This window comes from Scyliorhinus torazame, chromosome 21 (genome assembly GCF_047496885.1).
Source record: "Scyliorhinus torazame isolate Kashiwa2021f chromosome 21, sScyTor2.1, whole genome shotgun sequence".
Classification (NCBI taxonomy): domain Eukaryota; kingdom Metazoa; phylum Chordata; class Chondrichthyes; order Carcharhiniformes; family Scyliorhinidae; genus Scyliorhinus; species Scyliorhinus torazame.
The window spans coordinates 103,173,642-103,199,634 of NC_092727.1; the positions used below are offsets into that span (position 1 = coordinate 103,173,642).

Genomic DNA, 25,993 nt, shown 5'->3' on the forward strand with positions numbered 1-25,993 from the left:
CCGTGGTTTACTAAAGCAGTCGAAACACTTGTCAAGCGGAAGAAGGAGGCTTATGTAAAGATGAGACATGAAGGTTCAGTTAGGGCGCTCGAGCGTTACAAGTTAGCTAGGAAGTACCTAAAGAGAGAGCTAAGAAGAGCCAGGAGGGGACATGAGAAGTCTTTGGCAGGTAGGATCAAGGATAACCCTAAAGCTTTCTATAGATATGTCAGGAATAAAAGAATGACTAGGGTAAGAGTAGGGCCAGTCAAGGACAGTAGTGGGAAGTTGTGCTTGAGGTTCATAAGGAGGAGGTGTTTGCAATTCTGGAAAGTGTGAAAATAGATAAGTCCCCTGGGCCGGTTGGGATTTATCCTAGGATTCTCTGGGAAGCTAGGGAGGAGATTGCTGAGCCTTTGTCTTTGATCTTTAAGTCAACTTTGTCTACAGGAATAGTGCCAGAAGACTGGAGGATAGCAAATGTTGTCCCCTTGTTCAAGAAGGGGAGTAGAGACAACCCCGGTAACTATAGACCAGTGAGCCTTACTTCTGTTGTGGGCAAAGTCTTGGAAAGGTTTATAAGAGATAGGATGTATAATCATCTGGAAAGGAATAATTTGATTAGAGATAGTCAACACGGTTTTGTGAAGGGTAGGTCGTGCCTCACAAACCTTATTGAATTCTTTGAGATGGTGACCAAACAGGTAGATGAGGGTAAAGCAGTTGATGCGGTGTATGTGGATTTCAGTAAAGCGTTTGATAAGTTTCCCCACGGTAGGCTATTGCAGAAAATACGGAGGCATGGTATTCAGGGTGATTTAGCAGTTTGGATCAGAAATTGGCTGGCTGGAAGAAGTCAAAGGGTGGTGGTTGATGGGAAATGTTCAGACTGGAGTCCAGTTACTAGTGGTGTACCACAAGGATCTGTTTTGGTACCACTGCTGTTTGTCATTTTTATAAATGACCTGGAGGAGGGCGTAGATGGATGGGTGAGTAATTTTGCAGATGACACTAAAGTCGGTGGAGTTGTGGACAGTGCGGAAGGATGTTACAAGTTACAGAGGGCCATAGGTAAGCTGCAGCGCTGGGCTGAGAGGTGGCAAATGGAGTTTAATGCAGAAAAGTGTGAGGTGATTCATTTTGGGAGGAATAAGAGGAAGACAGAATACTGGGCTGATGGTAAGATTCTTGGAAGTGTGGATGAGCAGAGAGTTCTCGGTGTCCATGTACATAGATCCCTGAAAGTTGCCACCCAGGCTGAGAGGGTTGTTAAGAAGGTGTACGGTGTGTTTGCTTTTATTGGTAGTGGGATTGAGTTTCGGAGCCATGAGGTCATGTTGCAGCTGTACAAAACTCTGGTGCGGCCGCATTTGGAGTATTGCGTGCAATTCTGGTCGCCGCATTATAGGAAGGATGTGGAAGCATTGGAAAGGGTGCAGAGGAGATTTACCAGAATGTTGCCTGGTATGGAGGGAAGATCTTATGAGGAAAGGCTGAGGGACTTGAACCTGTTTTTGTTAGAGAGAAGAAGGTTAAGAGGGGACTTAATTGAGGCATACAAGATGATCAGAGGATTGGATAGGGTGGACAGTGAGAGCCTTTTTCCTCGGATGATGATGTCCAGCACGAGGGGACATAGCTTTAAATTGAGGGGAGATAGATATAGAACATAGAAAATACAGCACAGAACAGGCCCTTCGGCCCACGATGTTGTGCCGAACCTTTGTCCTAGATTAATCATAGATTATCATTGAATTTACAGTGCAGAAGGAGGCCATTCGGCCCTTTGAGTCTGCACCAGCTCTTGGAAAGAGCACCCTACCCAAACTCAACACCTCCACCCAACACCAAGGGCAATTTGGACATTAAGGGCAATTTATCATTGGCCAATTCACCTAACCCGCACATCTTTGGACTGTGGGAGGAAACCGGAGCACCAGGAGGAAACCCACGCAGACACGGGGAGGACGTGCAGACTCCGCACAGACAATGACCCAAGCCGGAATCGAACCTGGGACCATGGATCTGTGAAGCAATTGTGCTATCCACAATGCTACCGTGCTGCCCTTAAGAACAAATAAATCTACACTATATCATTTTCCCGTAATCCATGTACCTATCAAACAGCTGCTTGAAGGTCCCTAATGTTTCCGACTCAACTACTTCCACAGGCAGTGCATTCCATGCCCCCACTACTCTCTGGGTAAAGAACCTACCTCTGATATCCCTCCTATATCTTCCACCTTTCACCTTAAATTTATGTCCCCTTGTAATGGTTTGTTCCACCCGGGGAAAAGGTCTCTGACTGTCTACTCTATCTATTCCCCTGATCATCTTATAAACCTCTATCAAGTCGCCCCTCATCCTTCTCCGCTCTAATGAGAAAAGGCCTAGCACCCTCAACCTTTCCTCGTAAGACCTACTCTCCATTCCAGGCAACATCCTGGTAAATCTTCTTTGCACCTTTTCCAGAGCTTCCACATCCTTCCTAAAATGAGGCGACCAGAACTGTACACAGTACTCCAAATGTGGCCTTACCAAAGTTTTGTACAGCTGCATCATCACCTCACGGCTCTTAAATTCAATCCCTCTGTTAATGAACGCGAGCACACCATAGGCCTTCTTCACAGCTCTATCCACTTGAGTGGCAACTTTCAGAGATGTATGAACATAGACCCCAAGGTCTCTCTGCTCCTCCACAATGCCAAGAACTCTACCGTTAACCCTGTATTCCGCATTCATATTTGTCCTTCCAAAATGGACAACCTCACACTTTTCAGGGTTAAACTCCATCTGCCACTTCTCAGCCCAGCTCTGCATCCTATCTATGTCTCTTTGCAGCCGACAACAGCCCTCCTTACTATCCACAACTCCACCAATCTTCGTATCGTCTGCAAATTTACTGACCCACCCTTCAACTCCCTCATCCAAGTCATTAATGAAAATCACAAACAGCAGAGGACCCAGAACTGATCCCTGCGGTACACCACTGGTAACGGGGATCCAGGCTGAATATTTGCCATCCACCACCACTCTCTGACTTCTATCGGTTAGCCAGTTCGTTATCCAACTGGCCAAATTTCCCACTATCCCATGCCTCCTTACTTTGTGCAGAAGCCTACCATGGGGAACTTTATCAAATGCCTTACTAAAATCCATGTACACTACATCCACTGCTTTACCTTCATCCACATGCTTGGTCACCTCCTCAAAGAATTCAATAAGATTTGTAAGGCAAGACCTACCCCTCACAAATCCGTGCTGACTATCCCGAATCAAGCAGTGTCTTTCCAGATGCTCAGAAATCCTATCCTTCAGTACCCTTTCCATTACTTTGCCTACCACCGAAGTAAGACTAACTGGCCTGTAATTCCCAGGGTTATCCCTAGTTCCTTTTTTGAACAGGGGCACGACATTCGCCACTCTCCAATCCCCTGGTACCACCCCTGTTGACAGTGAGGACGAAAAGATAATTGCCAACGGCTCTGCAATTTCATCTCTTGCTTCCCATAGAATCCTTGGATATATCCCGTCAGGCCCGGGGGACTTGTCTATCCTCAAGTTTTTCAAAATGCCCAACACATCTTCCTTCCTAACAAGTATTTCCTCGAGCTTACCAATCTGTTTCACACTGTCCTCTCCAACAATATCGCCCCTCTCATTTGTAAATACAGAAGAAAAGTACTCATTCAAGACCTCTCCTATCTCTTCAGACTCAATACACAATCTCCCGCTACTATCCTTGATCGGACCTACCCTCGCTCTAGTCATTCTCATATTTCTCACATATGTGTAAAAGGCCTTGGGGTTTTCCTTGATCCTACCCGCCAAAGATTGTTCATGCCCTCTCTTAGCTCTCCTAATCCCTTTCTTCAGTTCCCTCCTGGCTATCTTGTATCCCTCCAATGCCCTGTCTGAACCTTGTTTCTTCAGCCTTACATAAGTCACCTTTTTTCTCTTAACAAGACATTCAACCTCTCTTGTCAACCATGGTTCCCTCACTCGACCATCTCTTCCCTGCCTGACAGGGACATACATATCAAGGACACGTAGCACCTGTTCCTTGAACAAGTTCCACATTTCACTTGTGTCCTTCCCTGCCAGCCTATGTTCCCAACTTATGCACTTCAATTCTTGTCTGACAACATCGTATTTACCCTTCCCCCAATTGTAAACCTTGCCCTGTTGCACGTACCTATCCCTCTCCATTACTAAAGTGAAAGTCACAGAATTGTGGTCACTATCTCCAAAATGCTCCCCCACTAACAAATCTATCACTTGCCCTGGCTCATTACCCAGTACTAAATCCAATATTGCCCCTCCTCTGGTCGGACAATCTACATACTGTGTTAGAAAAGCTTCCTGGACACACTGCACAAACACCACCCCATCCAAACTATTTGATCTAAAGAGTTTCCACTCAATATTTGGGAAGTTAAAGTCACCCATGACTACTACCCTATGACTTCTGCACCTTTCCAAAATCTGTTTCCCAATCTGTTCCTCCACATCTCTGCAGATGTCAGAGGTAGGTTCTTTAGTCAGAGAGTAGTAAGGGTGTGGAATGCCCTGCTTGCAACAGTAGTGGACTTGCCAACACTAAGGGCATTCAAATGGTCACTGGATAGACATATGGACGATAAGGGAATAGTGTAGATGGGCTTTAGAGTGGTTTCACAGGTCAGTGCAACATCGAGGGCCGAAGGGCCTGTACTGAGGTGTAATGTTCTATGTTCCAGAGATTAGGGCCTAGGCATATGAAAGCATAGCTTCCAATGGTGGAATGATTAAAACCCAGGTGGGGGTGCGGGAGCTGCACAAGACATCAGAATTTGATGAGATTTTGGAGGGAATTGCAGGGATAGGGATAGGAAAATTGGGCTGCGTCCCACACGGTGTGAGGTAACTGAAGTGGAGCATGTAGGTGCATCCTCTATGTTTGCCTGAAGAGGTTGAAAGAGGGAGATTATGACACATGACATCAACAGGCTGGTGGAATGCACTAATACTAAAATGGGCCAATTATTGTGCAGGAAACGTCTTCCTGAAACAACGGGCACGAGGAAGTAGGATGAGCCCTCTTATGGAGCTATTTAAAGGGCCATTGTAGCTGATGTGCCTTCAACTTATTTGTGCGTTGGTAAAGTTGGTGAAAGCATTGTGCTGAGTTACTGGGTGGAGTTTGAAGCTTTTCAGTGACCACGGAAAGGCAGCGAATTACACCATCTTGCACAGGTATGAGGGCAGTAGTTGCTGTGCCATTTCCTGCAACATGAACAGGACATGCAGAGGATGAGACAAAGAAGGGAACCTCTAAGGAGGGAGTAGACCCATACCCACCTTGTTTCTAATGGATGTGGACATGCTACACATATCTGTGCCCACACCCAAAATAAGGGTGCATGGAATTCACACCCCCATTCTTTAAAAAGATCCAATACGTTTTATTGCTGAAAATATATTTGTACCAGTCCTCAACATTGAGATGTACTGAGGTTTTACTTTAAATAAGCTTTGTATTCTGGGCACTAGAAGTCATTACTGGTGAATAATGCAGAAATTACTTTTACAAGTAGGAGAATGTTTAAGGGACAGAAATTTTCAACAAGAGTAAAAGAGTAGTTTTATTAAACTTTGACACAAAAAACTGGGTGGGCGTGAATCCTTTATTAAAACTTTCTCATGTCTTGAGTTTGACTTTTGTTTTTATTTAATCCAGATATTTCTCAACATTGAATCCCAAGTTGACGATGAACCGCCTTATGAGATATCAGAATGGATCATTATAGTAGCAGTGCTGGCAGGGGTCATACTATTGAGTCTGATAATACTTTTACTATGGAAGGTAAGTTGCATTTCATTTTTATAGGTCACTTTATGGACCAAACATTCTGTAAACTGAATGCTCATATTTAGGCTACTGAAGCCACTTGAAGCTGGAAGCTATTAAAAGCCACAGGCACATGGTGAAGATAATTGGCATTCCTGCAATCTTGCATTCGAGTGATCCTTGGAGGCAACTATCTACACAATGACAGTCAAGGGACCTAATTCTGTAGTTGGACTAGACTAATCTGTGGTCATCCTCCCATGACCACAGATCTGCTTCTGGTCTCTGTCTGCAATGTTAATTTGAACCCTGTAAATTACAGTTTCTGATACTTGAAATATTAATAATTTTGGTGATTGTATAAAAGTCAATGAAAGGAGAAATTTGGACAGGCGTATAACATGAATATCGGCCATTTACACGACCGCTGGAAGTTGGAATTATCTTATAATTTTGTATGCCGTGTTAATCATCATGTGCAACAGGGTTATTTTCAGAACTGGCCACTGTCAATATTTCCAAATCTATTTGACATTGAACGAAAGTTCACAAGCTACCATATCTTGCTTTCCAGGTAAACTCTTATTACCTTACTTATTATTTGGAAAACAAAAATATATATTTTTTCCAGTAGATGGAAGCTTATATGAAGTTTCTGGTTGCCAAATGATTACTTTGCGCATGCTGCATAAATAGTCACTCCAATTAATTTAATCTGCTAATACATGAATGGACTGCAAGATGAAGGGAATGCACCCAGCTATTGTGAGGCCATTATTTCCACTGCTAGTCACTTGTGTTCAATCCACGGCCATATTTTGATCATATATGTGTTTCAATGAGAATGAGCAAATTATATTTTTAATTTATCGTGTGGAATTAAGATCAAAGTTTGATGCAATTTAAGAAATTTGTTTAACTTCCTCTCTGCAATATCGTTGGAAATTTTGCTCACTGTTACGTTTGTGGTGATTTGTGTTTATAAGTAGGATTTGTATTTTTGTATTGTATGTTTTCATAATAGTGACACTTGGAAAAGCATACATCTGTAGTAGAGAAGTTTTCAAAAAATTCTACTGTTTCAAATGGTCATCTATAAAGTGTTGCTGTCTGATATCCTTTCATCTTCCAGTTATTGGTAACCCAATTCTGGCGCCCTCCTTAAGGAGGAGGGCGAGCAGCCAGAAGTCGTGGTGCACATTGGTACCAACGACATAGGTAGGAAAAGGGGTGTGGAGGTAATAAACAAGTTTAGGGAGTTAGGCTGGAAGTTAAAAGCCAGGACAGACAGAGTTGTCATCTCTGGTTTGTTGCTGGTGCCACGTGATAGCGAGGCTAGGAATAGGGAGAGAGTGCAGTTGAACACGTGGCTGCAGGAATGGTGTAGGAGGGAGGGCTCCAGGTATTTGGATAATTGGAGCGCATTCTGGGGAAGGTGGGACCTGTACAAGCAGGACGGGTTGCATCTGAACCAGAGGGGCACCAATATCCTGGGAGGGAGGTTTTCTAGTACTCTTTGGGAGGGTTTAAACTAATTTGGCAGGGGAATGGGAACCGGATTTGTAGTCCAGCAACTAAGGTAGCCGATATTCAGCACGCCAAAGCGTGTAATGAGGCAGTGGGGAAGGAAACACTGACAAAGGAGAGTACTTGCAGGCACGGAGATGGGTTGAAGTGTGTATACTTCAACGCAAGAAGCATCAGGAATAAGGTGGGTGAACTTAAGGCATGGATCGGTACTTGGGACTACGATGTGGTGGCCATCACGGAAACTTGGATAGAAGTGGGGCAGAAATGGTTGTTGGAGGTCCCTGGTTATAGCAGTTTCAATAAGATTAGGGAGGGTGGTAAAAGAGGTGGGGGGGTGGCATTGTTAATTAGAGATAGTATAACAGCTGCAGAAAGGCAGTTCGAGGAGTATCACCCTAATGAGGTAGTATGGGTTGAAGTCAGAAGTAGGAAAGGAGCAGTCACCTTGTTAGGAGTTTTCTATAGGCCCCCCAATAGTAGCAGAGATGTGGAGGAACAGATTGGGAAACAGATTTTGGAAAGGTGCAGAAGTCACAGGGTAGTAGTCATGGGTGACTTTAACTTCCCAAATATTGAGTGGAAACTCTTTAGATCAAATAGTTTGGATGGGGTGGTGTTTGTGCAGTGTGTCCAGGAAGCTTTTCTAACACAGTATGTAGATTGTCCGACCAGAGGAGGGGCAATATTGGATTTAGTACTTGGTAATGAACCAGGGCAAGTGATAGATTTGTTAGTGGGGGAGCATTTTGGAGATAGTGATCACAATTCTGTGACTTTCACTTTAGTAATGGAGAGGGATAGGTGCGTGCAACAGGGCAAGGTTTACAATTGGGGGAAGGGTAAATACGATGTTGTCAGACAAGAATTGAAGTGCATAAGTTGGGAACATAGGCTGTCAGGGAAGGACACAAGTGAAATGTGGAACTTGTTCAAGGAATAGGTACTACGTGTCCTTGATATGTATGTCCCTGTCAGGCAGGGAAGAGATGGTCGAGTGAGGGAACCATGGTTGACAAGAGAGGTTGAATGTCTTGTTAAGAGGAAAAAGGAGACTTATGTAAGGCTGAGGAAACAAAGTTCAGACAGGGCATTGGAGGGATACAAGATAGCCAGGAGGGAACTGAAGAAAGGGATTAGGAGAGCTAAGAGAGGGCATGAACAATCTTTGGCGGGTAGGATCAAGGAAAACCCCAAGGCCTTTTACACATATGTGAGAAATATGAGAATGACTAGAGCGAGGGTAGGTCCGATCAAGGACAGTAGCGGGAGATTGTGTATTGAGTCTGAAGAGATAGGAGAGGTCTTGAACGAGTACTTTTCTTCTGTATTTACAAATGAGAGGGGTGATATTGTTGGAGAGGACAGTGTGAAACAGACTGGTAAGCTCGAGGAAATACTTGGTAGGAAGGAAGATGTGTTGGGCATTTTGAAAAACTTGAGGATAGACAAGTCCCCCGGGCCTGACGGGATATATCCAAGGATTCTATGGGAAGCAAGAGATGAAATTGCAGAGCCGTTGGCAATTATCTTTTCGTCCTCACTGTCAACAGGGGTGGTACCAGGGGATTGGAGAGTGGCGAATGTCGTGCCCCTGTTCAAAAAAGGGACTAGGGATAACCCTGGGAATTACAGGCCAGTTAGTCTTACTTCGGTGGTAGGCAAAGTAATGGAAAGGGTACTGAAGGATAGGATTTCTGAGCATCTGGAAAGACACTTCCAGGGAATTAGTTACACCAAAGATTGGAGATAGGTGGGTAACTGTAAGAGGGACTGGGAAAAAGCAGTCAGTGCAGGGATCCCCTGCGGTCGTTCCCCTGAGAAACAAGTATACCGCTTTGGATACTTGTGGGGGGGACGACTTACCAGGGGTAAGCCATGGGGTACGGGCCTCTGGCACGGAGTCTGTCCCTGTTGCTCAGAAGGGAAGGGGGGAGAGGAGCAGAGCATTAGTAATTGGGGACTCTATAGTCAGGGGCACAGATAGGAGATTTTATGGGAGCGTGAGAGACTCACGTTTGGTATGTTGCCTCCCAGGTGCAAGGGTACGTGATGTCTCGGATCGTGTTTTCCGGGTCCTTAGGTGGGAGGGGGAGCAGCCCCAAGTCGTGGTCCACATTGGCACTAACGACATAGGTAGGAAAGGGGACAAGGATGTCAGGCAGGCTTTCAGGGAGCTAGGATGGAAGCTCAGAACTAGAACAAACAGAGTTGTTATCTCTGGGTTGTTGCCCGTGCCACGTGATAGTGAGATGAGAAATAGGGAGAGAGAGCATTTAAACACGTGGCTACAGGGATGGTGCAGGCGGGAGGGATTCAGATTTTTGGATAACTGGGGCTCTTTCTGGGGAAGGTGGGACCTCTACAGACAGGATGGTCTACATCTGAACCTGAGGGGCACAAATATCCTGGGGGGGAGATTTGTTAGTGCTCTTTGGGGGGGTTTAAACTAATGCAGCAGGGGCATGGGAACCTGGATTGTAGTTTTAGGGTAAGTGAGAATGAGAGTATAGAGGTCAGGAGCACAGATTTAACGTTGCAGGAGGGGGCCAGTGTTCAGGTAGGTGGTTTGAAGTGTGTCTACTTCAATGCCAGGAGTATACGAAACAAGGTAGGGGAACTGGCAGCATGGGTTGGTACCTGGGACTTCGATGTTGTGGCCATTTCAGAGACATGGATAGAGCAGGGACAGGAATGGATGTTGCAGGTTCCGGGGTTTAGGTGTTTTAGTAAGCTCAGAGAAGGAGGCAAAAGAGGGGGAGGTGTGGCGCTGCTAGTCAAGAGCAGTATTACGGTGGCGGAGAGGATGCTAGATGGGGACTCTTCTTCCGAGGTAGTATGGGCTGAAGTTAGAAACAGGAAAGGAGAGGTCACCCTGTTGGGAGTTTTTTATAGGCCTCCTAATAGTTCTAGGGATGTAGAGGAAAGGATGGCGAAGATGATTCTGGATATGAGCGAAAGTAACAGGGTAGTTATTATGGGAGACTTTAACTTTCCAAATATTGACTGGAAAAGATATAGTTCGAGTACAATAGATGGGTCGTTTTTTGTACAGTGTGTGCAGGAGGGCTTCCTGAAACAATATGTTGACAGGCCAACAAGAGGCGAGGCCACGTTGGATTTGGTTTTGGGTAATGAACCAGGCCAGGTGTTGGATTTGGAGGTAGGAGAGCACTTTGGGGACAGTGACCACAATTCGGTGACATTTACGTTAATGATGGAAAGGGATAAGTATACACCGCAGGGCAAGAGTTATAGCTGGGGGAAGGGCAATTATGATGCCATTAGACGTGACTTGGGGGGGATAAGGTGGAGAAGTAGGCTGCAAGTGTTGGGCACACTGGATAAGTGGGGCTTGTTCAAGGATCAGCTACTGCGTGTTCTTGATAAGTATGTACCGGTCAGACAGGGAGGAAGGCGTCGAGCGAGGGAACCGTGGTTTACCAAGGAAGTGGAATCTCTTGTTAAGAGGAAGAAGGAGGCCTATGTGAAGATGAAGTGTGAAGTTTCGGTTGGGGCGATGGATAGTTACAAGGTAGCGAGGAAGGATCTAAAGAGAGAGCTAAGACGAGCAAGGAGGGGACATGAGAAGTATTTGGCAGGAAGGATCAAGGAAAACCCAAAAGCTTTCTATAGGTATGTCAGGAATAAGCGAATGACTAGGGAAAGAGTAGGACCAGTCAAGGACAGGGATGGGAAATTGTGTGTGGAGTCTGAAGAGATAGGCGAGATACTAAATGAATATTTTTCATCAGTATTCACTCAGGAAAAAGATAATGTTGTGGAGGAGAATGCTGAGCCCCAGGCTAATAGAATAGATGGCATTGAGGTACGTAGGGAAGAGGTGTTGGCAATTCTGGACAGGCTGAAAATAGATAAGTCCCCGGGACCTGATGGGATTTATCCTAGGATTCTCTGGGAGGCCAGGGAAGAGATTGCTGGACCTTTGGCTTTGATTTTTATGTCATCATTGGCTACAGGAATAGTGCCAGAGGACTGGAGGACAGCAAATGTGGTCCCTTTGTTCAAAAAGGGGAGCAGAGACAACCCCGGCAACTATAGACCGGTGAGCCTCACGTCTGTAGTGGGTAAAGTCTTGGAGGGGATTATAAGAGACAAGATTTATAATCATCTAGATAGGAATAATATGATCAGGGATAGTCAGCATGGCTTTGTGAAGGGTAGGTCATGCCTCACAAACTTTATTGAGTTCTTTGAGAAGGTGACTGAACAGGTAGACGAGGGTAGAGCAGTTGATGTGGTGTATATGGATTTCAGCAAAGCATTTGATAAGGTTCCCCACGGTAGGCTATTGCAAAAAATACGGAGGCTGGGGATTGAGGGTGATTTAGAGATGTGGATCAGAAATTGGCTAGCTGAAAGAAGACAGAGGGTGGTGGTTGATGGGAAATGTTCAGAATGGAGTACAGTCACAAGTGGAGTACCACAAGGATCTGTTCTGGGGCCGTTGCTGTTTGTCATTTTTATCAATGACCTAGAGGAAGGCGCAGAAGGGTGGGTGAGTAAATTTTCAGACGATACTAAAGTCGGTGGTGTTGTCGATAGTGTGGAAGGATGTAGCAGGTTACAGAGGGATATAGATAAGCTGCAGAGCTTGGCTGAGAGGTGGCAAATGGAGTTTAATGTAGAGAAGTGTGAGGTGATTCACTTTGGAAGGAATAACAGGAATGCGGAATATTTGGCTAATGGTAAAGTTCTTGAAAGTGTGGATGAGCAGAGGGATCTAGGTGTCCATGTACATAGATCCCTGAAAGTTGCCACCCAGGTTGATAAGGTTGTGAAGAAGGCCTATGGAGTGTTGGCCTTTATTGGTAGAGGGATTGAGTTCCGGAGTCGGGAGGTCATGTTGCAGCTGTACAGAACTCTGGTACGGCCGCATTAGGAGTATTGCGTACAGTTCTGGTCACCGCATTATAGGAAGGACGTAGAGGCTTTGGAGCGGGTGCAGAGGAGATTTACCAGGATGTTGCCTGGTATGGAGGGAAAATCTTATGAGGAAAGGCTGATGGACTTGAGGTTGTTTTCGTTGGAGAGAAGAAGGTTAAGAGGAGACTTAATAGAGGCATACAAAATGATCAGGGGGTTGGATAGGGTGGACAGTGAGAGCCTTCTCCCGCGGATGGATATGGCTGGCACGAGGGGACATAACTTTAAACTGAGGGGTAATAGATATAGGACAGAGGTCAGAGGTAGGTTCTTTATGCAAAGAGTAGTGAGGCCGTGGAATGCCCTACCTGCTACAGTAGTGAACTCGCCAACATTGAGGGCATTTAAAAGTTTATTAGATAAACATATGGATGATAATGGCATAGTGTAGGTTAGATGGCTTTTGTTTCGGTGCAACATCGTGGGCCGAAGGGCCTGTACTGCGCTGTATTGTTCTATGTTCTATGTTCTATGACACTGCTTGATTAGGGATAGTCAGCACGGATTTGTGAGGGGTAGGTCTTGCCTTACAAATCTTATTGAATTCTTTGAGGAGGTGACCAAGCATGTGGATGAAGGTAAAGCAGTGGATGTAGTGTGCATGGATTTTAGTAAGGCATTTGATAAGGTTCCCCGTGGTAGGCTCCTGCAGAAAGTAAGGAGGCATGGGATAGTGGGAAATTTGGCCAGTTGGATAACGAACTGGCTAACCGATAGAAGTCAGAGAGTGGTGGTGGATGGCAAATATTCAGCCTGGATCCCCGTTACCAGTGGTGTACCGCAGGGATCAGTTCTGGGTCCTCTGCTGTTTGTGATTTTCATTAATGACTTGGATGAGGGAGTTGAAGGGTGGGTCAGTAAATTTGCAGACGATACGAAGATTGGTGGAGTTGTGGATAGTAAGGAGGGCTGTTGTCGGCTGCAAAGAGACATAGATAGGATGCAGAGCTGGGCTGAGAAGTGGCAGATGGAGTTTAACCCTGAAAAGTGTGAGGTTGTCCATTTTGGAAGGACAAATATGAATGCGGAATACAGGGTTAACGGTAGAGTTCTTGGCAATGTGGAGGAGCAGAGAGATCTTGGGGTCTATGTTCATACATCTCTGAAAGTTGCCACTCAAGTGGATAGAGCTGTGAAGAAGGCCTATCGTGTGCTCGCGTTCATTAACAGAGGGATTGAATTTCAGAGCCGTGAGGTGATGATGCAGCTGTACAAAACTTTGGTAAGGCCACATTTGGAGTACTGTGTACAGTTCTGGTCACCTCATTTTAGGAAGGATGTGGAAGCTTTGGAAAAGGTGCAAAGAAGATTTACCAGGATGTTACCTGGAATGGAGAGTAGGTCTTACGAGGAAGGGTTGAGGGTGCTAGGCCTTTTCTCATTAGAATAGAGAAGGATGAGGGGCGACTTGATCGAGGTTTATAAGATGATCAGGGGAATAGATAGAGTAGACAGTCAGAGACTTTTTCCCCGGGTGGAACAAACCATTACAAGGGGACATAAATTTAAGGTGAAAGGTGGAAGATATAGGAGGGATATCAGAGGTAGGTTCTTTACCCAGAGAGTAGTGGGGGCATGGAATGCACTGCCTGTGGAAGTAGTTGAGTCGGAAACATTAGGGACCTTCAAGCAGCTATTGGATAGGTACATGGATTACGGTAAAATGATATAGTGTAGATTTATTAGTTCTTAAGGGCAGCACGGTAGCATTGTGGATAGCACAATTGCTTCACAGCTCCAGGGTCCCAGGTTCGATTCCGGCTTGGGTCACTGTCTGTGCGGAGTCTGCACGTCCTCCCCGTGTCTGCGTGGGTTTCCTCCGGGTGCTCCGGTTTCCTCCCACAGTCCAAAGATGTGCAGGGTAGGTGGATTGGCCATGATAAATTGCCCTTAGTGTCCAAAATTGTCCTTGGTGTTGGGTGGAGGTGTTGAGTTTGGGTGGGGTGCTCTTTCCAAGAGCCGGTGCAGACTCAGGGGGCCGAATGGCCTCCTTCTGCACTGTAAATTCAATGATAATCTATGATTAATCTAGGACAAAGGTTCGGCACAACATCGTGGGCCGAAGGGCCTGTTCTGTGCTGTATTTTCTATGTTCTATGTTAATTCTGATGTAGCTTCTGGCTTTTTTTTGGTAAGGTTTGACCCATTAAGTGAGTACTGAAAGTGGCATATTTTAATTCACTTGATACTGGCCGGTGGCGAAGATCCTGGACAATAGTGCATCTGCTTCTATCGGAGTGTGGAATAGCAACAAAATGCGAAAGGTTACTGCAGCATGTAGGAAGGAATATGGAAGACAAATATGAATGGGATGGAAATGGTCATGGGGGACATGCGAAGACTTGAGAGTTATACGAGGTTCAACATTTATAACCATAAGACTTGGGGCAGAATAAAGCCACTCAACCCATCGGGTCTGTTCCGCATGTCCAGCCTATACTGAACAGCAATCCACTATTGGATATTGAACAACACAGACAAAACAATAAAACATAAGTCAGATGAGATAGTGATCGAACGTTTGATAGTGTTACAGCTTGAATAATGCACCTTGTTTTGGTCACAAGAAACAAGATAATCATTCAGGCACTAGAGACAATGTAAAAGAAGATCTCTAGTTTTGAGTTTAAATTATGAAGAAGTTGGTGAGGTATTGTTTTTTTCCTACCAGAGAGGAAACGTTGAAAGGTTAACTTAACGGTTATATAAAATTATTGACTGGATGGAGAAACTAAACCTGGAAAGTGACTTCAAATTAAGTTGTGGGAGATCTACAGAAGAACATAGGTTCAAACTAGTAATACATTGAGGGTGGGTATTATGAAATTCTGGTCCACATAAAGAGAAACCAGTATGTGAAACAGACTTCCGGACAAATTTGTGGAAGAAAATACTCTATATTTGGATAATTGGATGGTGCAATGGAATATTAGGATCTTACTGTCTGAACCCATTAAGATGTCCCAATGACTTTCTTCATCCACAGTTACCTTGTGAACAAAGAGTATTGGTTCTTTAATATTTTTTTTTGTAAAATAATCTTTGATTTGTTGATAGCTTTAATTGATTAACTTCCTTCTTCATAGTGTGGTTTCTTCAAGAGAGCGAGCACACGAGCCATGTATGAAGCTAAAGAGCAAAAGGCTGAAATCAAGATTCAGCCTTCAGAAACTAAGCGGCTTACTGATGGTGACTAGTGCTGGCCAACCTCGCTTCCTGCACTTTTTGGTAATACAGGGTGCAGTGACTGAATAGTGTGTGGTAGGGAGGTGTTTGGGGATTTACTCTTGTAAAACATTAAATAAGCTAGATGCCTGTTTCCATTTCTTAGTCTACTCTGAGAATAACCATGAGTGTAAGTTCTTCTTCTCAAACCTCAAGTTGTTGCAATTATGATTTAACTTAGACTTTACCTTTTTCCCCACTGTAAAACAATGTTGTAGGGTTTCCTACCTCCAGCCCCACCCCTGAAAGAACAGGTTTATCTTGAGGAATCAATTGCCCTCATTACCCTTATGTGATTTGCCCAAAAGTTGAACTTCAAAATTGACAGACAGGGAACAGACCATCAAGGGAGTTCCATACATCACAATGGCTGGATCTTCACGACACAAAACACTTCCTGTGGTAGCCTTCACTGTCCAATTTTGCTCCTTTTGCCGCTGCTACCTTTCCCGATTTCAGACAGGATAACGGAAACAAGTTCATCCTTAAATGTCAGCAGACTATTGAACAGAAATGGGCATCAGTGAGACTGATTCTGACCTCACCTAATCCACATACTTAGACTTTTTCAAGAACGGTTATCAGATAGTAACTGGGCGTGGAAGCTCTGAGACCCAATTGTAGTGTCCTTGCTGACACTGGGACTGTGATTAGCTAGCTCAACATCAGCGAGAGAAACATTTGTCTGTAATATCACCAATACTAATTTACTGATTAATTGATATTCTTAATGTGAAAAGGGCTAATGTTCATGGAAATTCTGTAACAATTAATATGAATTATCATGGTGATTGTCACAACACCCTGAGCTAGTGCGTAGTCAATTCCATCCCCACTTGACCTAGAGTCACAACACAGGTGAAATTAGATTTTATTTAAAATACCCGAGGTCCTTGGTCGAGCCCAATTAAATATAGTCACCAGGTTTGTAACTTTTAAATATAAGTAGCCTTTTACTATGTACAGTTTTATAATTAAATGTACAGAAAATGTAACTGACTACTACCGCTTTGCCAACCCCACCCCCCGACAAACGTGTGTGTGTGTGTGTGTGTATGTATATGTACACACACACAAACAACACAAAGGGGAAAGGATGGTGGAAAGTGAAACAAAAATATTAATAAAAATAAAATGATAAGGACCTTTGATGCACTGGGATGGCTTCCAGTCAATGTCTTTCTGAAGTTCAAGCATTCGTTTTGATACTTCTTCCTTCTAGGCTTGAGATGGTTTTCTCTGGCAAGGTTGTCTACTTTCTCTGAAGAGTCAGCATCATTACAGAAAAAGGTGTGCCAGGCATTCGCGGCTTTCAGAACAATAGAGCAGTTCTTTCACTTCAGCAAGCAGGAGAGAGAGAGAGTGTATACCTTTCACTTTCAAGGTCGAAACACTTCTAGGTTCTCTCAGAGAGCATCACACAGGAACCAATGCCTGATCGGTGTCAGGCAGAACACTGTCCCTGGCCAACCCACCGGTTGTCAGTTAATAAATCAAATCGAGTCCCCCCCCCAAAGCTGGTTCCTAAGACCCACTCAGTGCCGAGGAATCTGGTTTCTCCTCTCCAAATCCAAAACCTGGGGACACAGTGCCATGGCAAGCAGACTGCTTCAACTGTGAATTATCTGCTTAAAGGCACATCCCGATTACGGGTCCACGGACCAAAATAACATAATAAAATAAATGGGAACAAAGGAAATAAACAGAAAGAACTCTTACATGATGCTCACTTTTAAGATTGTGACATAACGCTGTTTATATATGTCTGTATTTTTGTGACGTTGAGATTTGATAACCACAATGGTAACCAACTACTTATTAAATGTCACAATGCTATTTTCTGTGCCCCAAAAAATGCTGCACGAGAAAGGACTACTTTACTCTGTTTCATATGCAACTCTCATTTTTCCTTTCCTTTCTCTACGTGGAGTGGGTTAATCTACGCTCTTTTTTTTCTAACAGCTTCCTGGTTTATCTGGTTTCTTCTCTAATTTACTAATTGTTTTTATCCTCCTACTGATATATCATATTTTATAGGCTAAGCATACTGTCTGATTTCTCCTTTTAATTGCAGTGATTTTGATTGTGGATGTTAGTAGCCACTAACCTTTGATTTTCCCTTTGCTTTTCTCTGCATAACTGGAGGAGTGAATGGCCAATGTCAGCTGTTCTGGCCCTCAGCACACAATGGGCACTTGTAAATTTGAAATCTGCCAACTAACATGGGACCATTCGAACACCAACATGCTGCTTAAATTACTACATAATATTTATTCCTTTATAACTATACATAGTAATTCTTACTATGATTTGACACGACTAATACAGCTTTACTAAATCCAATGTCACATCCATTCCAGTACATATGTCAACTGGTGAAAGGTTTTCTATTGGTCACATTTTCCCTATTGGGGCTGATTTTTCTGTTTGTGGACCTAAACCATTTGGATGCAACGATTACGGAAAAATCAGGCAGGAAAGAGAACACGTTGTGAAACAAGTTCACTTTTCTGTACATTCATTTAAATGGATGATAAATTGATTAGATTCACTGGCCGGTATACTCCATCCGTTCACGCGGGCGGGCTTCTCCGGTCCGACTGCAGTGAATGGAATTTTGGCTGAGCGCCAAATTCTCCGTTCTCTCGGGCAGCAGTGGCGGGGTTAACGCAGATTGGAGAATCCAGTCGTTATGACGACATTCGCTTCTTGTCTTCAAATAGGATGTTATGTGGTCAGCTGTTTTGCCTTCCCTCCACATCACCAGAGCTTTATCCCCAGCCTTATCCATGCAATATTCCACAGTTTCTGCTCCATTTCTCCCTAGACCTATCAGACTTATCTACTCCATGAGTCTTGGGAATCACTTCCTTGAACCCTCCTGACCCAGCTTCTGATGACTTTACTCACTGTTCATGACCATTGCTCACTGACATTCTTATCTGACGAAAGCGGGGTAATTTTAACCTCCAAAAACAGATTGGTTTCAGTCAGGTATGAAATTAAAAGATTAAAAATCCCAGACCCGTATCTAGCGACCTTAAATCCACCCACTTCCAGTTTTAACAGAGACAGGATAAGGGGCAAACGACCAATCCATTCTCAGGATGCAGATCGGTCAAAATCTTTTAAGGAAGCTGATTCCTCAATTTTAACAAGGGGTGGAATTTAATCCAGCCCGTGATGCTGGGAAACAGCGGCCAGGCCCAGTTTGTCGCAGGAGAGGCTGAATGTCAGTGGCAGGAAGGATGGACCAATGTGGGAAACTTGCTCGCTTGTGGCAGGATGTCAGTTAAGCTGATTATTAAGCCAATTGACATAGATTATCCCTTAACCCCCTGGAATTTAGCGGTAGCTCAGGTATTTAATGCCAGTGGCTTGACTTTCCCATGCAGACCCTGCCTCAAGGGCATTTGATGTGTCTGGGCTCCCGCACAAAATCAAGGTGGGTTTTCCACCGGTTCCATAACTGGTGGATGGGATCCATGTCCGGAACATTAAATTCTACCGTAGGTTTCTATTTTTAATTCATGACGGATCTTCCTGACTTCGGGAATTATGGCAAGTGAGAGTAGGTAGGCAAGAAGGGTTGGATCTCTAAGCCGCTTTGTAGTGGGGAACATTGTACAGCTATTCAACAGTACCACCCACGCTCATGAGAGACCAGCCAAAGCCTCTTAGAGTTGTGAACAAGGCGTTTATTACAGATGTAACTGACTGGTGACGAATGCAGCTCACATACCAGACACCTCTGCTTCCTGCCCTGTACAGTTACACTTCACATTAAGATACAGGAAATTAGCATATACCATATACCAATCACTTGTCACTAGTTATCTATGTCCAATCATGACTATCAATCAGGGTTACACCAAGCAGAGTGTATCAGAATAATTAACCAATCACATCAAAGGTCCGCATGCTTAATTAAACTATCCAATCAGAACAAAGGCACAAATATATTGTCTTGCAATTATTTATATCAGTACTCCGATATCTGGTGTGTTGCTATCAATCACCTCTCCCTGTCATTATCGGCAAACATCCTGAGCAAATGGTAGACTGTCCCACGTTGTTATGCAGACCTTGAGAGTTAACAGCTGGCTAGTTCCTTGGGGTATCTTCTTACAGTGGCAGCTTCAACTAGACAGCTTGTGTGCGTAATTCAGACTGATTGAGAAGCGTTTAACCCATTCAGAACTTACTGGATAACTGAAGTTTTTTTTAAACTAATTTCAATCATAATTGTCTTTCCCTCACCACTGCTTTTGCAGCATTTCTCGTGGGCCTGAGCAAGCAGAAAGATTTAATTCAGGTCCAACAAACTCACCCTTTAAACCATCCCCAACCCCCGACTTCCACGATCTACCCACCAACCTCTCCCACCCCAATGACCATCAAGCACTCCTCCAGCCTAGTTGTCACCGACATCCATTCCACGATTTCTCCAAGCCATATCATCATCAAACTTACCTGTCCAGGCCAAAGCCTTGGCAGGTTGTCAGGCAGCAAACCAGGAAGAAAAATTTAAATATGGCCAGTAGTTAAAAGTTCGGGGCCATCATGAAAGTCCATATTTCCAGGCTCCTGACTATTAACTTCTCTCCTACCCATTCTGAAAGCATGTCCCAGTACGTATCAGGGCCTTGGTCTTTCCCTGCTGTCATCATCTATCTTAGAAAAAGTCCCTTCTATACAACTCCTTATCTGCGCTTTCTTAATGAGGTTCTTCAGTCCCTTATTCACATCCATCTGCGTTTACATCCTCATCCCTCCCACCACTTGCTATTTAGATCCCTTTAGACTATGTTCCATCCCATCCACAAAACCTAGATGATACTCAAAAAAGGTAAGAAAGTCATCAATTTGACTCTGACCATGATGCATTAAATCTTGTTATCCTCCTCAACCTCTTCACATTATTTAATGTAGTTAACTATTTGATCCTCCTCCACTGTCTTTCCTCCCAAGTACCAACATTCCAATCCTCTGCCTGGCTAAGACACCCAGAATATTATCCTTAAACCAAGATTGCATGCTTCTCCCTTTCTATGCTCTGTCCACAAGCATCAGCTTAAACCCATCCATGATAACATTTATCTTCACTTCTCCAGTATCACAATCAATCTCATAACCATTGCTAAGCTAAACGTAAAACTCCACTTCCTATCTACCATGAAGACTGCAGAATTCCACCTTTATAACCTTGCCAACCTCCATCCCTGCTTCATCCACACAACCACTGCATTGACTACTCAATTGACTCCTCACTTGTTTCTCAAGCACCACCCTACAAAAAGGTCCAACTCATCTAGAACCTGCATTCTGCTCCACATTGGTTCCACTTTCTGATCATCGCCTAGCCTCTCCATTTCCATTGCCTCTCCATTTTCTAGAACATTGAATTTAAAATTGTCCTCCTTTATAAATTCCTATGTGGCGTTGCCCAATTTGGAGCCTTCAATATCCCTATATGCCAGCTCACACTCATACACTGCTCTGAATCCATATTACTGTATGTACCCCCACCCCTTCACTGATCTCTGGCTAAATCTTCAGTGCCCATGTTCTCTGGAATTCTCTTCCTAACTCGCCTAAGTTTCTTCGATCTATTTCCACCTTCAAAAGCCTTCTAAAAATCTGTCTTCTATACCTTGTAATTTTTGACTGATCGTCAAATCATCACAAACCCCCTCTCCCAACCCACCTGTCTGCACGCGAAGTACCTTGACACATTTTGCTGCATCTCAGGTGCTGTCCAAACACAAGTAGTTCCTCATGCCATTCCACTTGAATCCAATAACTTAGTGTGCAAAGACTGGCAATCAAAATCTGGTCTGCATGACTCTGCTATACTTTTTTAACTAACTAAATGTTAAAAAGGTTCGTCCTCTTATTGTCTGATGTCCTGAAAATGTTGGTTATCCAAAGTGGGCACACACACCCAAAATAGTAGTTGTATTGGTCAATTGCTTCTTCACAAACAAATTGTAGTCTTAAATGCATAAAATAATTTTTTCTATGACCTTTCTTTGAGCAGTGTGGCTTCTTCAAGAGAACACGATACTACAGGAGTATGCCAAAGTATCATGCTGTCAAAATCCGCAAAGAAGAGCGCTACTTTATCACAGAAGGCTTTACAAAGAAGAAAAGCCAGAAGAAGCAATGGGTAACAAACTGGAAAGACAAAGACAGTTACTAATAATTGCTTCTCCCTGAATTTAAATGGGCCACACTGCTGCAGTCGAATATTTTTCTGGCTAATATTACAGGGAACTGGACCAGTGTATCAACATTTCTGTTCACATTAGTTTAGTTCTATTTATAATAACTTATGTTTCAGTCAAATGCAGGAATTTTTTTATGAGACAAAGTTTATAAAGCACAGTGGGTCTTTGATGCCTTTTGAAGTTGATCTTTGAGCTACTGATAGGTGCAGGAACTTTGTTTTCCCAGTGGGCTGAGATTGTTAAGAGTTCAATGCACTGAAATATGGGGGAGGAGAGGGGATAAAAGTGCTTCATGTTAAATATGTTGTTCCGTACAAATTTCTATTCTAAAGCAACATGGATTAAAGTTTAATTTATTGTGTTTCAAGGGAAGAGAGATCCATTTGAAGTATAATTTGGAGGGTGGGAGGTACTTGAAAATCAGTGGAAGAGCCCTTGCAAGTTGTACAAGCCACAATTCTGCATATAAGAACATGGACTAAAATTATAAGACCGGCTTGGCCAACATGAATTGGATATCTGGTAATCTTACATTTGTGCTGTTGCATATTCTTTTTCCTGACCTGTAATGTAACTGTTTCCATATAACTTAAGTGCAAAAGTCTGACGTATGATTTTTCCCTCTGTGCCCTACCTACTGAATAGCCATTGCAGATTGCAATATTTAAATATGTTCCAATTCGGTGACATCGATATACAATTATTAAAGAAGAATGAGAAGTACAAAAATTTTTTTACCCATGTATTTCTATAAATGAAATATCAAACTTTTGATATCTCTTTGATATCCAATGAAATATGGTACTGTTTTCTTTAAAGTACAATTTATATTGCAATAATAATGATGTCACTTATCAATGTACTTTCATTTCAGTGGGAAATATTTGATATTTGTTTTCATCAATTGAGTATTAAGGCTCAGGTACTGATTGAGATTGTAGATCTGTCATTCATTGCCTATCAAAACAGCAGTCAGAACAAACTAACATGATATAAAGGAAGTCTCAATCATATACCCACTCATTTCAGTTCAGATTTTTTAAAACACATATAACTGATCAAAAAAGAGTTTGTATATGCAGTGATTGAACCAAAAGCCTTTCTTTTTCACTTGGACAATCACAATGGCAATCCTCACCTTCAATTGTTATCAGAGAGAGAGGAAGCTTCTAATTCGAGGACGAGGTGTACAATTTTCCCCCATATTAGATGGCCAGAGTCCATTGATAAATATAATGATGTGTGTGTTTATATCACTATCATTTACATAAAATATGGTGACAGACTATATGTAAGGAGGAAGTGTTATATTTTATAAATTATATATACAGTGAAGCATGGATTTCATGTAAGTGAAAGATCTGGGGCGTCATTCTCCGCCGGCGGGAGTCTCCGTTCTGCCGGCGCCCGGGGGTTTCCCGACGGCGTGGGGCTGCCCCACAATGGGAAACCCCATTGACCGGCCGGCGTTACGGAGACTCCCGCCGGCCGGTCAGCGCAGAAATGTGGCGGGGCGGGTAGGAGAATTTCGCCCCTAGTGACAAGTTGTTAAAACAATTACTGTTGCTGACATGCGTAGCTGAATGTTTAACTTGTGTGCTATTGCTCCCAATATTTTAATAGAGCCACCAATCAATTAAATTCAAACAGGTTATCATTTCTGTTAAATTACAGGACAATTTTTTCTCACCAACAGTACTTATGATTTGTAAATTCTGCATGTAGGACATATTTGCTGATCTGGTCCTGTTGGGATTGCTAAAATCTCAGTAAATGCAAACATTTTGATTCTATCACAAATACCTAGCTTTTCTTCAGTTCACTTATGTATGTTATAGGTAATCTGCAACCAAATCAAAAGCTATCTAGATGCACAACTGCAACCTGATGCAGTTGTAAATAAAAAAAGTTATTACACAAAAATATCAGAAAGAACACTGTAGCCAGTGCAGCTGCCACACTTTAGGAAGGTGTTAAGGTCTTAGGGGTGGGGCAGAGGAGATGTACCAGAATGGTACTAGGGATGAGGAATTCCGTTACCTGGAGAGACAGAAGCTGGCATTATTTTCCTTAGAGCAAAGAAGGTTAAGTGGAGATTTGATATAAAAATGATGAAGGGTTTTAATAGAGTAAATGATGTTTCCAACGGCAGATGAGCCAATAAACCAAATACACCAATTTAAGATAATTGGCAAAAGAACTAGAGGTGGCATGACGGAAAGAAAAATATACTGTGATGATGATCTGGAATGCACTGCCTGAAAGGGTGGTGGAAGCAGATTCAATACCTTTCAAAAAGAAATTGGATAAATACTTGAATCAGAAAATTCTGTAGCGCAATCAGGTACAAGCAAGGCAGTAGGACTAATTAGCTAACTCTTTCAGAGAGCCAGCACAGGCGCGATAGGTTGAATGATCTCCGGTGTTGTATCATTTTTTTGACAAAGAAAAAATTGCAAATGCTGGAAATCTGGATGGAGAATGTTCTTAAGTTTACACTGTTTTCATTTTAGTTGTAATTCTAATTGTTACTACAAAGCAATGTTATTGTCTGGATTGTGTAATCATTATATATTAGTCAAGAACATTATTATTTGGAATTCTGGATAAGTACGCACCAAAAATAATTGAAACCACAGAGTGCCATTCAGAATATCTGGAGTATTTCATCATTTTGGTATTTTAAGGTCTGTAAAAGCTTCTAATGGCTATTATCTAAGAAAAGTAAAAAAAACACAAAATATTCAGTATTTTGAAACAAAAGAATGATTTTACATAGAATCATCGAATTTACAGTGCAGAAGAATTTACAGTGCAGAAGGAGGCGATTCGGCCCATCGAGTCTGCACAGGCCCTTGGAAAGAGCACTCTACTTAAGCCCATGCCTCTACTCTTTCCCCGCAACCCAGTAACCCCACCTAACCTTTTGGACACTAAGGGGCAATTTAGCATGGCCAATCCACCTAACTGGCATATCTTTGGAGTGTGGGAGAAAACCGGAGCACCCGGAGGAAACCCACGCAGACACGGGGAGAAGGTGCAAACTCCACACAGTCACCCGAGGCTGGAATTGAACCCGGGACTCTGGAACTGTGAGGCAGCAGTGCCAACCACTGTGCCACCGTACCATGACATATTTAAGCATTTTTTTTCTACTTCCTCTTTTCTTCAAACAACCAGGAGGACAGATGAAACCAACATAATATCAGACATGTGCATAAACTATTTTAAAAATAGCCACTAGGCGTACTTACACTTTTGAGTATCCCGCACTCTCCCTCTTTGCCGGGGCCCCACATCATGCTCGCCCCCTGGTGATACTGAGCTCCACCCTCAATGATGTTGAATCCAACCCCCAATGACGTCAATGCCCTCTTGACCCAGCCCACCCTCAGTTCACACAATGCAAGGCTCCGAAACTGCTCGATAGTCTTCTGTTGTGCTCTTTAACTCCTGACAACAACAAGCCTTTACTGTAATAGAAAAGTTGAAATGCACAATATGCAAGGAACAGAAACCCAAAAATCACTGCTTGTCAGATTGCTGTAGCGCTCTTTAACCTATGACAACAACAAACTTGTACTATAATTGATAAATTGAAATCCAAGCCTACTGGTCAACATGACGGTAGAGATGGTCAATATTACAATCTGTGTGCCTTGAGGTGAGCAAACATGAACTGGCTGATGAGCAGCGGGATAGAGAAATTAGCCAATGATAGGACTGCAGCACAGCACAGGCCAGAATGAGCCAGAAAAAGTTCAGTGTAGGAGCAAATGCGCTAATGAACTGGAGTTTCTAGTCAACTTTGCTGGCATTCTTTAATTGTCCAGAAGAGTAAGAAGAGACTTTCTGAAGGCCATTAAAGACTAATAGGGGATGGCAGTTACTTACTAGTTTCAACTGTCTGTATGTGACCACCAGCCATATGTTATCTCTTGAAGGACAGAATGTAGGCTGGAAAACATGGTAGAGGGACAGAATTTTTATATTTACTTGCTTCATCAGTTATTTGCAACCCAGGCCAACTTAGATGGCTTTTCTTCTTGCACTTTTTCTTCAGAAAATCATCAATAACATCTTATAGGTAAAATCCTGTAAGAATGCATTTTCAATTGTCAGGATTGCTGAACTTGTCAAATGTTCCTGACTCTCCTTTCTTCAAGATCATTTTTCACTCTTTTAAATAAAGAGGAAGTACCTTAACCAGAAGCATTTGTGACAGGTATTGTTAAAAAGATCTTTAAAATGGTTT

At 43.2% G+C, this 25,993-nt stretch overlaps 1 protein-coding gene and 1 long non-coding RNA gene across 2 annotated transcripts in view; one reads left to right on the forward strand and one right to left on the reverse strand.

Annotated features, from left to right (window-relative positions):
• Positions 1 to 21,699, forward strand: part of itga3b (integrin, alpha 3b) — a 272,129-nt gene extending 250,430 nt beyond the window's left edge. The window contains exons 24-26 of the mRNA XM_072487143.1: positions 5,699 to 5,824; positions 15,370 to 15,511; positions 21,549 to 21,699. Coding sequence (XP_072343244.1) covers positions 5,699 to 5,824; positions 15,370 to 15,480 — 237 coding nt within the window. The 3' untranslated portion in view covers positions 15,481 to 15,511; positions 21,549 to 21,699. The remainder of the gene's footprint in view (positions 1 to 5,698; positions 5,825 to 15,369; positions 15,512 to 21,548) is intronic.
• LOC140398449 (uncharacterized) overlaps positions 1 to 25,047 on the reverse strand; it is a 30,464-nt gene extending 5,417 nt beyond the window's left edge. Inside the window, exons 1-2 of the long non-coding RNA XR_011937491.1 lie at positions 24,993 to 25,047; positions 24,357 to 24,453 (exon numbers count right to left, since the gene is read on the reverse strand). This is a non-coding gene — a long non-coding RNA (uncharacterized lncRNA). The remainder of the gene's footprint in view (positions 1 to 24,356; positions 24,454 to 24,992) is intronic.
• Between the last annotated feature and the right edge of the window lie 946 nt (positions 25,048 to 25,993).